The sequence below is a fragment of the Podarcis muralis genome, chromosome 10 (genome assembly GCF_964188315.1).
Source record: "Podarcis muralis chromosome 10, rPodMur119.hap1.1, whole genome shotgun sequence".
Taxonomy (NCBI): domain Eukaryota; kingdom Metazoa; phylum Chordata; class Lepidosauria; order Squamata; family Lacertidae; genus Podarcis; species Podarcis muralis.
The window spans coordinates 23,455,101-23,468,131 of NC_135664.1; the positions used below are offsets into that span (position 1 = coordinate 23,455,101).

Sequence of the window (13,031 nt, forward strand, 5' to 3'; positions counted from 1 at the left end):
TGTACACAGCATTAAATTGCCTCGAGGCTGGCCCAAGACATTTTGGCATCTGAGGCAGACCTCAAAATGGCGTCCTCCCTCCCCACCAGGGAGGAAGGGGGTCAGGGAAGAGCCACATCAGGAACAAGGGTGGGTGAGGGAAAGAAAGGAAGATTGACAATGGGATTAGCTGCCCTAGTAGACCCTGCCGCCTGGGGCGGTCTCAACTCTCCTCATGGGCGAACTGGCCCTGGCTTGTCTGAACCCACATTTTATTTATACGCTCATAAGAATCTAAGAGCTCTATTGCAGGGCTCAGCAAACTTTTTCAGCTGGGGGCTGGTCCACTGTCCCTCAGACCTTGTGGGGAGCCAGAATATTTTTTTTGGGGGGGGGGTAATGAACAAATTCCTACGCCCCACAAATAACCCAGAGATGCACTTCAAATAAAAGCACACATTCCACTCATGTAAAAACACCAGGCAGGCCCCACAAATAACCCAGAGATGCATTTTTAATAAAAGGACACATTCTACTCATGTAAAAACACGCTGATTCCCGGACCCTCCGTGGGCTGGATTTAGAAGGCGATTGCGCTGGATCTGGCCCCGGGCCTTAGTTTGCCTACCCATGGTCTACTGCATGGAACCAAAGGTCCACCTAGCCAAGTATTCTGTTCTCATAGTAGCCTGTGAAAAGCCCACAGGCAAGATGTGTGCACGATAGCAGTGAATAGTATGGCGTCTTTCTCATATCCTTGAAAAGGCTAGCATAACTCACGCTTGCTGTTCTAATCAGAATCAATTCCTTCATGTGTTAATTTTTCCCAATTTTGTCCATATGTGTGATGTAGTTAAGTTTATGTCTGAACGAGTCTGTTTGTGGTCGAATGAGGCCTGTGTTGTGCAGATATGCTTATCTGCAATAGAAATGTTTCGGTAAATCAGGAAACCTCTCTTACCTCCAGAAATGTAGCTCAAATCCTTCACATTTGTCTTTGCACTTCAAGCAAGGGGCCCCAGATCCTTCTTCATGTCCTAAGCCCATCTAGAAGAAAAAGAACAGAATTAAAAAATATATTTCCCAAGGCACATAGTATTATTTTTAGAGTGCTTCAACTGGCAAACTTCCAAAAATCTATCTAAGATATAGGCAGGGGGAGATCTCAACTTTCAGGAAGATAATTCACTTGAAGCTGCATCACAGAAGCTTCACACCTTTCTTCCTAGCCCTGTAATTTCTGAATAATAGCTGGCTCTTTAATGCATTTGGCTTTGTGATAGTGGTAGTGATAGCAGGACACTGAAATAATAAACATATGACTGGACCAGGGCTGGGTGATACATCAATATATCGGCCAAAACTGGTTTGAAGTCCATATTGTGGTATCATTGTCATAGTTCTTGACCTGGCAATATATTGCAAATCATGATGTGGGTGCGGGTGTGGTAGGCAAATATCACAATGTGGCATACACCGTGAAGCCAGCCAATGCCTCTACAGAGCTCCATCCTTATTTCAGACATTGTGATATATCAGTATATTGCGATGTTTAGCTGGTGATACACCACAAAGTTGAAAATCAGGTCTATCCTTATTGCAGACATTGAGATATTTCAGTATATCACACTGTTTAGCTGGCGATATATCACAAAGTTCAAAACCAGATATCACCCAACCATACCATTCACCTCTACATAGTTCCATTCTTATTTCAGACATCGTGATATATCGGTATATCACGATGTTTAGCTGGTGATGTATTGCGATGTTGAAAACCAGATATCGCCCAGCCCTACTGAATCAACTTCCCCCTCCATCGGTTTAGCAAGCCACTATGTAACACCTCCTGCCTCTGTTGAACAGCTCGCCTGGGCCACCTGCCGCCAGTGGTGCTTGCTTGCTTGCCTGCCAGACATTTGTCCTGCTGGAGTTGATGTGGCCACCTACTGGCTACTAGGCAACAGCCTGGTGTGACAACAGCCTTACGTTTCTATCAATATAGAAAGAAAAGACCACATGAAACTTACGTTCTGCAAGAGTGCTTCAGCAAGCAGATTTGTTGAGCAGAAAAGAAATGGCCAGTTTTCATGAAAATTAGTAATGGGCTGTAAGCCTTTGGCTGGCTATTCATGAGGGGACACAGGCTTTTGCCCCTGCATAAGTAAAAGCAGCAAGCTTCAAGGTGAAAGGGTTTCAGACATAATATTCATAATTATCATTACCACTTAGCCAAAAGTGTGTGTTGCAATTGCTAAATAATGCTTTACACCTGTGTGGAATTCTGACTGAACACCAAGCTCGCCTTTCAATACTCAAAAGTATAAGAAATCTGCCTGCATGCTTTTTCTCCTTCTTTTTTTAAAGAGGATGGAATCAATTTATCCATAAATGGAATCATGGAAGAAAGTAAGACACATAGGTCATTTGAAATGTAGCCAAGAAGAGGTTTCTGGATGTCAGTTGCTAAAAATTCTAAAAAAACATCTGGCATTTCAAATACGCCCAGTTTGATTTCAAGGCAGTCTGCGAACGAAAAGCATTACAAGCCTACTGATTGAAGTCATCTGCTTCACAATGCCTTCACGACTAAAATATTACTTCAGAGCAAAGTGTTATAAATGCTTGCAGGATAGCCTCATGTTTGAAAAAGAAATCTTGCTTTAATCAGCCTGGAATGTTTCTGGGGACTCAAAAGCTGGCTCTCTTTTATATTAAAGAGCACTGACCAAACCTCAGCTTCCTGGCTGCTGCCAATCAAGTGTCTGGGGAAATAGAAGTGCTGAATATCATCTCCCCATCTTGAAGAAGATCTGCACCATCAAATAATGTATTCATATGTTGCATGTTCTTATTGGAGGCTAAGATTTGAAGGGAAAATCACTGGGTGGGGAGGAACAAATTCTGAGAGGAATTGTCACCTGTCACTTAATATAATGGTGACCAACACAGAGAATGCAGCCACAATGACAGTGTCACATGTCCTGCTGCAAAAGGATGTGCTGGCATCCTCATGTGGCTACACAGAAATGCAATGCCAACCAGGTGTGCTTCTAGACTCTTAGAGACACAACATCAGGAATAAATGAGCAGGTGCCCACAATTCCTCTTGCCCCTGGCAAATGTCCCTGGCCTGTGGAGGACTGCCAGTAGACTCCAATCTAGTGTTATATCTTGAACACCCATGGGCAGTGGTGAAGAGAAACCGAGGCAAAGATGCACAACCACACAGCTCACACAGATGCCTTCAGATACAAGCAAGCGGATATTCTTTGTTCTTTTGGCCCGACACCAAGATCCAGGACAGAGGGCCTTCTGGCGGTTTTCTCACTGCGAGGAGCGAAGCTACAGGGAACCAGGCAGAGGGCCTTCTCGGTAGTGGCACCCACTCAGTGGAACGTCCTCCCATCAGATGTCAAGGAGACAAGGAGCTATACAATCTTTAGAAGACATCTGAAGGCCTGTATAGGGAAGCTTTTAAATGTGTGATGTTTTATTATGTTTTTATATGTGCTGGAAGCCACCCAGAGCAGCTGGGGCAACCCAGGCATCTGGTACTTGGCTACAAGTGATTGCCAAGAAAGACAACGACTACAACTAGTAATAATAATGGGGAAATATACACAAAGAGGCTCCCCTTTTCAATGCCCTGCCAAATGCAGATGTTGGAAGGGAGCGGAGCTGACACGATGTGGGGGACACAGCAGGTACGGGCCCTCTCTATGAGCAGAGTGGAACTGACCTTCTGAAAATTACATGTACAGTGGTACCTCGGGTTACATACGCTTCAGGTTACATACTCTGCTAACCCAGAAATAGTACCTCAGGTTAAGAACTTTGCTTCAGGATGAGAACAGAAACTGTGCTCTGGCAGTGCGGCGGCAGCAGGAGGCCACATTAGCTAAAGTGGTGCTTCAGGTTAAGAACAGTTTCAGGTTAAGAACGGACCTCTGGAACAAATTAAGTACTTAACCCGAAGTACCACTGTATATTCTAACACTTAAGCGGCTGTCGGAACCAGCAGCTGTTATGTGTAGGAGATTTTCATGCAGGTGAGCCTCAGTGTGACTGTGGCCTTAACCAAACCCTTCTAACATTTATCCATAACAAGACCATATGCATAGCTAGCTGGCACTAGAGCATACATGTACTGGCAACATGGATTGGCTGAGGGAGACAAGGAAGAGCAAGAAGCCTCATGTTCAGCAGGGAACTGCTTTTACTTAGGCTTCACTTTTTCAGCATTCTTCCAAACAGATGATACATAAAAAAAAACCGCTGTCAGGCATCTTAAGCCCAGTATCTTTGGTGCATGCTTTGTGAGTGCACATGAATCCTGCCCTGCTGGGGCTTCCCATTGACTTTATTTGTGGAAATAGGTCTGCATAAGCGACAGGGATGCATGCAAATATTTGTTTCAGGAAAAGAAGCTATTCCTCGTGTGGGAATCCCATGTGCACCTCAGGCCTGGTGCACCACATTGGGAATGAGTGGGAGCTATGAACTGGGAAAACTCTGGTTCAAACCTGTGCTCAGCACTGGGAAAGCCTTGGGCAAACCACCACTTCTCAGCTTCATCTATAAAATGGGGATAGCCATATTAGCTTGTTTTACAGGGCTGTTCTAAGGGCTACCAAGGGAATGTATATAAAGCCTCGATAGGTGTATTAAAATCATATATTGCAATGAAACACAGTACCAATGCAAGAGGTTAGAAATGTTTCTAATGGACAAAAGGCGATTATTAAGGCCTAGTTGGTATTAAAACGTGTTATTTAATTTTATTGCTTTACATTTTGATTTTGTCACTTTATGATTCCCGCCCCCCTGCCACCCCACACAGAAAGCTGCCCAGGCCATCTTTGAGAGAATTCCCACACATATAGGGGAATTCTGGTCTATCTTGCTAACGAGCAATTTTGACAATTACAAAATATAGAATTTCGCTGGTACAAAATTACCCGAACGGCTGAGAATGTTGTCCTGTTATAAAAAAAACCAGGACTTTTTCCATTTTGTCCCATTTTCAATTTGTCTGTTGAACTGGGAAGATTTATTGAAATGGTGACTGGATGTTGATTTTCACTCTGAACTGGTTTCCAAGGCAGCCGCCGAAAAACAACAAGGATCAAGAAATGCCCTGCAAGAAATGCCAAGTGGCACTTTGCAGTAAACGAACAGAGCAGAAACTTTTACTTCTGCATATAAAGTGAGTGCTGCTCGCAGTACAGGATTTTTAGCAAGTTGTCTCTTTGCCTATTTTCATTGTTCAGGCACATCCCAGAGTTTACCTCCTCTCAAAAAAACCCTTTTAAAAAAGGCAGACACATACCATTCTTATTTAAAGAGTAGCCGTCTGAATGGGAACGTTCCCCCCTTATTTTCCAAAAGGACGCACATTTCTCTGCTTCAGTGCCAGCTTCTCCTTTCCTGAGGCAAACTATGTGATCACAGCATGCAAATGGGACCGCGAGGCAGTGACCTACTGACACGTTTTTATGGAGTTCACCAATGTCACAGACAGGGCAGAGCGAATTCTAACTCGGAACAAAGGCTTAACTAACAGGGGCTCAATAAAGCACCAACTGTATAGCTCTCGGCATCTCCATGGTGAAGTTAATGGGAAACACAGACACTGGGAAAAATCACAACCTCCGTCAAACACATAGCATTATAGTCAGAGATTCCTGCATTGCAGGGGGTTGGACTAGATGACCCTGAGGGTCCCTTCCAACTCTGCAATTCTATGATTGCATCTATAAAAAGAGATAAAAATCAGGTAGCAGTTGTATACGTGGGAGAGATTAGCCTAATGTTAAAGGCATCCCTGGCACTCAGTGCACTCAGTGAATTAGACATTAAGACTGTATTTTGCAATTACTCAAGCTCTAACCTCTGAGGCACTCAGGCTTTGGGTAAGAGAATTATGAGCAATTTATTCTGGGCAAGCAGAAGATGATTTTCTCAGAGATTGTTTATTTCAAGCTCATTGTCAAGAACCAATAACCCTTCTTTATGGGACATGAAATCTCACACAGATGCCACGTATATCATCTTACCTCCCTATCTCATCCCATTTTACCACATACCCAAAATAAATATCTTGCCATTTCTCTTCGCTGCATTATTCATCTACAGATGAAATGAAGACAACCAAAGAGGCCTTTAGTATCTAGGAGTTCACTTCTAGCATTTCTGCTTCAGGTTAACTTTTCAGTGTGGAGTCAGTGTGGTGTAGTGGTTAAGAGCGGTAGTCTCATAATCTGGGGAACCGGGTTCGCGCCTCCACTCCTCCACATGCAGCTGCTGGGTGACCTTGGGCCAGTCACACTTCTTTGAAGTCTCTCAGCCTCACTCACCTCGCAGAATGTTTGTTGTGGGGGAGGAAAGGAAAGGAGAATGTTAGCCGCTTTGAGACTCCTTAGGGTAGTGATAAAGCGGGATATCAAATCCAAACTCTTCTTCTACTACTACTTTAAGCTCCTTCTTGTTCTTTCATAACCTGGTCCCTGTCCAAACCTGCTCCGCATCTAATCCTATACCTGCTTACCTCGAAATAGGCCCCACTGAACTCATTGAGACTTCTAAGTAGATATGTGATGGATTGCAATGTTAGAAAATTGCTTTTCTGGGATACAGAAGGCCTACGAATCCTCAAATCAAAGGGAGATAATGTGGTGCTGTTAGATGTTGTTAGACTCCAGCGCTCATCGACCTGTCTGATGGTTAGGGATAATGGGCGTTATAGCCCAACAATATCTGAAGGGTACCACACTGGCTACCCCTGTTCTTAATGTTTCCATTTGCATCTTGAGTTTTGTGCAGGTATTCCTTGATCCCTCCAAGGAAAGGTACCTTATAGGAATACATTGGAATAACGTTTTTAAAAAGTAAAAAAGAGCCAGGAAGTGACCAAACACAAAACTTATATTTATTCATTTGCATATTCAAGGCAGCTCAGAAAATTCTTTAAAATGTGATCCTAGGAAACATGAGAAGGGAAATAATAAAGGTTGATTGCCTGTATATCATATAGTCTCTTTACCACTGAATCCTTCTCATTTCCAGCTTGGTGCAATGTCTTCAACAACTGTTTGAAGAGCGACAGGGAATTATGCTCCTAATTTCTCCCCCGCCGCATTACTATCTTCCCAGCTACTTTTCTCTTGTTCTTTTTTGTGTGGAACCAGAGAGTAAGTCTTGATAAAAAAAAAAATGAAGCATGCACCACATCTATAAAGAAGTACCGTATTTTTCGCCCTATAGGACACACTTTTCCCCCTCCAAAAATGAAGGGGAAATCTGTGTGCGTCCTATGGGGCGAATGCAGGCTTTCGTTGAAGCTTGGAGAGCGAGAGGGGGCAGTGCGCACCGACCCCTCTCGCTCTCCAGGCTTCAGGGAGTTCCCGCAGGGCTCCCTAGGCTGCGGATAGCAGTCTGCTGCCCAGAGAGCGGGGTGCGCTGAAGCCGCGGCTGGGGGGGAAATAAAATTTTGTTTCTTTATTCCCCCCCAAAAAAACTAGGTGCGTCCTATGGGCCGGTGTGTCCTATAGGGCGAAAAATACGGTAGCCACCTTTGTCTGCAATGTCATTTTTGAAAATGAATATGCTCAATTAAGAGCTATAATTATAGAAGTACATTCTCATTCAGCTCATAGGATGGCTTTGAATTAAGGTTAAGTATGTTCCAGCGAAAAAACCAAGTTATGGAATTTATGAAGAGAGCAAAGCGGCAGCTTTCAAAGATGAGAGAACCAGATGGATGTTTTTCAGATGTACTTTTCCACAGGTCTTCAGATTTCACACAAGATCAGGTAACGAGAAGAAGGTCTCAAGCCTGATATTTATGTTCACCATTGCATCAGGAAGCCTGAAATCACAGAGCATCAAAGCTCTCTGTTGGCCACAGTTAATGGAGTCAGTTTTCACCAGGACAGAACTACCAAAGAGCATCACTGAGATCAAAGGGGGTGCGCAGTTTTGCCTATTAGGATGTGCTCAGTTGCCAGGACTGGAACAGATTAATCCACCTCACATTAAATTTCTTAAAATTTAGGAAGTGGGTTGGTTCCAACTAATGGCAGGGACAACGTTTACGAAGAAGAGTTTCCTACCAACATACTACATGTTCTCTTCTATTTTTCTGGCCCCCAGATTACAGCAATACTTATACAACTACCACATAGCTTATGCCAACACTGGCATGTGTTTATCCTTACTACATTTTATCTTCTTCTGGAACGGGATCTCTTAAATCTTTCATAAACATTTATTTCCATTTATTCCTAAACAAAGAGGTTGCAGATGGCTGCGTAAGAGAGTAAATATATCATTCACAAATTTCTGTTCATGGCCAAGGCCTGGACACAGTTTCTTGTTCTCCACAACAGCAGCTATTCTTGTACGGTGGTACCTTGGTTTACGAACTTAATCCGTTCCAGAAGTCCGTTCTTAAAACAAGGCATGCTTTCCCATAGCAGCGGGGGACTCAATTTACAAATGGAACACACTCAACAGGAAGCGAAACAGGTTCTTATTCCAAGGCAAAGTTCACAAACCAAAACACCTACTTTTGGGTTTGCAGCGTTCTTAATACAAGTTGTTCATAAAGCTGTTTAAGCTGTTCTTAAACCAAGGTACCACTGTATACTGTATAACACACTCCTGCAGGTAAGATACACCTGAAAACATTTTCCAGGGTCTCAACAGATTTGTTTAAATGACAGATATGTGGTCTCTTATAATTTTCTGTAATCCCAAAACCTAACTAAAAGAGTCATACTTCCTCTGAGTGTGTGTGTGTGTGTGTGTGTGTGTGTGTGTGTGTGTGTTAACAAAAGCTGGACAACAGATTGACTACTTCAGCCTAATGCTTCCTAATTGTAACGTCAAAGAAGCAAGCATACATTTATTCTTCATCAACAGACCCAATTTTCCATGTAAAATATTCTGAAGATATATATGATGATGGAAAGAGCTATGTTGCTAAACTATCACTTTCAGCACAAGTTTTAAACTGCCCTTAAAAGTGGCCTTTTGGGCAACAATTAAATATACAGTACCTTTATGAAGTGTCACAAAAAAGTTGGCATGTAGCCATAGGCACTGGAAGGTGAATGCAACACAAAAAACATCAGCAAGTTTCTTGGAGTTCCTTTCACTTGTGTGACACTGACCAATTATCTGAGACCTCTTTCATATACTAAAGGAGAAGCAGTGACATCTGAAAAACTAATATGGAGCAGATTATATACATTCTTGAAGAAATACATGAGTATAAAGTTGAATCCATTAACTATATTCCTTCCCTGATCATGTTTCCAGTGAATACACATTCCTTTTTGTGCAAAATTACCACCATCCTACATGAAGTCCTGGCTAACCAGGATATTAAGAAATTTCCCCCCTCTTTCATTTATCGAGATAGCTCAAAGTATTTATATTGAAAGTTCAGACGTGAACTGGATGGCGTTGGTGCATATGGAGTTGTACAGGTATGTGACACAAGAATTGTTGCATTTATAGACTGGTAGCTAAAGTTCAAGTCCATGCATGGACTCATTTGGTATCCCTGGAGAAACAGTCACAATCTGGCCTATTTCTAGTGCTACAATAAGTATCCAAACAAACCCCCGTGTTGCAAAAGAGAACGTCAACAATGTTTGGGCAACATGATAACCATATACATACATAATAGACAATCCTTATAGAATTATTGCAGACAATAACAAGTTCAATGAATATATGCTGAGCAGTGACTACACTACTACATGAGCACTGCTCCACAGCATTTTATATTTTCATTCACATATATTCATTCGAAATAAGATGGGTTTATGAAACAATTCTACAGTGGTACCTTGGGTTAAGTAATTAATTCGTTCCGGAGGTCCGTTCTTAACCTGAAACTGTTCTTAACCTGAAGCACCATTTTAGCTAATGGGGCCTCCTGCTGCTGCCACGCCGCCGGAGCACAATTTCTGTTCTCATCCTGAAGCAAAGTTCTTAACCTGAAGCACTATTTCTGGGTTAGCGGAGCCTGTAACCTGAAGCGCATGTAACCTGAGGTACCACTGTATATTCTCCCACCATGCTGACGAAGATCTACGAAACTGCAGTCAATATCTGGAATCTCTGTTCAGTGTTGGACATTATATTACAGAGTTTGGTACCTCGCTTCATTTAAAGGCTTTCAGAGACTTTGAGTCTGAGATTTCATTTTGAACTTGTTATTAAAAGAATTCTATAAAGATTGTCTATTATGTATGTATACGGTCATCGTGTTGCCCAAACATTGTTGACTATTTCTCGTGCTGCCAGAGCCAGGCATTGGGACCTGCAACTCATCCTTCACCCAAACTGATGCCCTTCAGATGTTCTGAACTGCAGCTCCCATCAACCTCAGTCAGGGATGATGGGAGTTATGGCCCAAAACATCTGAAGGGTGCCAGACTGGAGAAGGCTGCTCTACACCAACGTAAGGGACATGCAGCCTGGGGCTCAAGCGCTCAGGTTTCCTTCTTCCTTATATTCTCACTCTTCCGAAAGAAATAGCAAAATAAGACTGGACACATAGACTATATTAGCATACATCAACAGTGCACACCAACATCCAATCTATTCATCAGCTTTCACTGGTGTGGGCTACAAAAACTGAATGGAAGAACTATTTGAGCACCAGGCCAGGAACCATGCTGTTTCGCTGCCCTGGAGCAATTGTAGATTCTGGTAGGCTCACCAGGTCTGGAGTTTGTACGTACTTCACTGGCATACTTTGGGCTCTCAAATTTCAGCGGCGCCCTGTGCGATGCTGAAATTCGGGCCCTCCACCACTTGCGCCCCATTCTACAGCACTGTTGTGGCGCCCCTGCAGTGCTGCGCCCCCTGTGGTTGAACCATTCGCGCCACCCTAAAACCGCCTCTGCTTACTTCATTGGACTGTGGTATAACTCCACAGTAGGTTGACTTCAGTGTGTAGACCCTTCCTTCTTTCCTCCGATAATCTGTGTGGTTTATCAATAGGCTTTCAAACTTAGCAGAGCAAAGAGTGCACGCTCAGGGTGCCTAACAGCTAAGGTGTGCTCTTTCGCAGAGAAGTGCTGATGGGGATCAGGTGAGCACATGTGGGGATCCACTAAGAGCAGGTCAGCGGTGCACCCAAGTGGATTGTGTAGCTGAGTGAGAATTAAGTAAATAGAATAAATCAACAATAAGAAGAATGTTAAAAGAAGATTTAAAAAAAGCATTAAAATCTTTATTGCTTTTAAATAACACCACAGCACCGGAATGTTCATACATTCCGGCCCTCTCTAAGGTAGAACCTATCCCAGCAAGAAGTCAGAGATGAATTCCTGTCATTAATGACTAGAGCAGAAATGTCTCTATTTCCCCATCTTCTACCTTATTTTGGCACCTATGCACGCCATAAAATTGAATAAAATCGTGCAACAAACCTACTTCAGTTCAGCACACTTTTTGCTCCAGCTTTAGAAAATGCCTACTCAATTAAGACTCGGTTTTTCTAAAACAGCCTGCCTCCTCCAACAAATCTGAGTAACCAATGCAGAGTATTTCATTCCAAACAGCTCAGGTGCTGCAAACATTCAAGTTGCCATCCTAAACTTACAGAATAAAAATAAAAATGGTAAAAGAGGTGAAAACCCTTAGGGAGTTGCACTGCTTTTAATGTTGGCGCATCACAGAATTAGAGAACACTTAAAAGAGATCTGTTTGTCCGTACATATTGAACTGTACACACTAACGCAGAATCCATCACAGCAAGCACAGATTAACTCCTGTTTGGTAATATTTGGGCATATCTAGAGAACAAAGAATCCGAATTTTGGGAAGGGGGAAAAAACCAGCTGGAAGGACTGGTGGAGCGAGAGATTGTGCTAGGGACAAGAGCCTAATATTTTCTCCATTTTCTCTTGTCATTCAGACTTTACTGTATACTTTTGCTTTTATTTTCGGCACAGCTTTCCCAGACTCATAGAATCATAGAACTGTAGAGTTGGAAGGGACCCGGGGGGGTCATCTAGTCCAACCTCCTGCAATGCAGGAATCTTTTACCCAACGTGGAAGCCTGAGCTTCAGAGTCTCATGCTCCACCGACTGAATCGAACGCACTTTTACCTACTTACTAGGAAGTACGCCCCATTCAACACACAACGACCTAGTTCTGAGTAAACGTAGGTAGGACTTGCCAGGATTGTGGAACCTACCGATAACCACAGTCTCAGCCAAATCCCTCCGGGCCAATGCTTAGTAGCAAAATTAATTAAATAATAATAATAATAATAATAATAATAATAATAATAATAATAATAATAATAATAATATCTCTGCAGCAGCACCCTCTCCGCTTCAATATTACGAAGGAGGCGCAATCTACTATCCAAGGATGAACTTGAGACGGAGAGGGGTGTGCGTGGGGGGAAATAGGTTTGGGATCTTACAAACTGAGGAGGAGAACAATAGCAGGCAGCAAGGAAGAGTGTCAGGGGCGTTGGCCAGCGCGGACAGGTAACTTTAGCCGCCGGCCTCGCTCCCTCCGCGCCCGCGCTGAAGTTGCGCGCTGCTTCCTTACCTTCTTGATCTTGCTTTCCAGATCCATGTTGGATCCGCAGCGCGCGCACGCGAGATCCGGGGCGAGGGAGACACTCAGAGCACAAATGCCTCCCTCCCTCCTGCTGTTGCTCCCTGACAGTCGGATGTGGTTAGAAAGGAAATGAGCGCAGGGAGGCTCACTTCGCTGGCTCGCTCGCCCCGGGCAGCTCCAGCTGCAAGCGAGCGCGCTCAAACTTCCGCTCTCCTGCGGCAGCGGCGAAAGGAACAAAGGAAGCCCGGCAGCCAATGGGCGCGCAGCTGCTCGCAGGTCCGAGAGCCAATCGCGACGCCCACCAGCCCCAGACCTTTGCGCCGGAGAAGGGGCGGCTCTTGCGCGGGCGCGCAGCCACCCGGGCGCAACTGGGGCTGAAGCGGCCCCTTCCTGATGCGTGTAAGCGGAACTCTTTGGCTTCGCTGCCGAGGCGTTCAATGAATGAGCTGCC

At 43.8% G+C, this 13,031-nt stretch overlaps 1 protein-coding gene across 1 annotated transcript in view; it reads right to left on the reverse strand.

Annotated features, from left to right (window-relative positions):
- Positions 1 to 12,765, reverse strand: part of TES (testin LIM domain protein) — a 28,281-nt gene extending 15,516 nt beyond the window's left edge. The window contains exons 1-2 of the mRNA XM_028746485.2: positions 12,569 to 12,765; positions 941 to 1,026 (exon numbers count right to left, since the gene is read on the reverse strand). Coding sequence (XP_028602318.2) covers positions 941 to 1,026; positions 12,569 to 12,595 — 113 coding nt within the window. The 5' untranslated portion in view covers positions 12,596 to 12,765. The remainder of the gene's footprint in view (positions 1 to 940; positions 1,027 to 12,568) is intronic.
- Between the last annotated feature and the right edge of the window lie 266 nt (positions 12,766 to 13,031).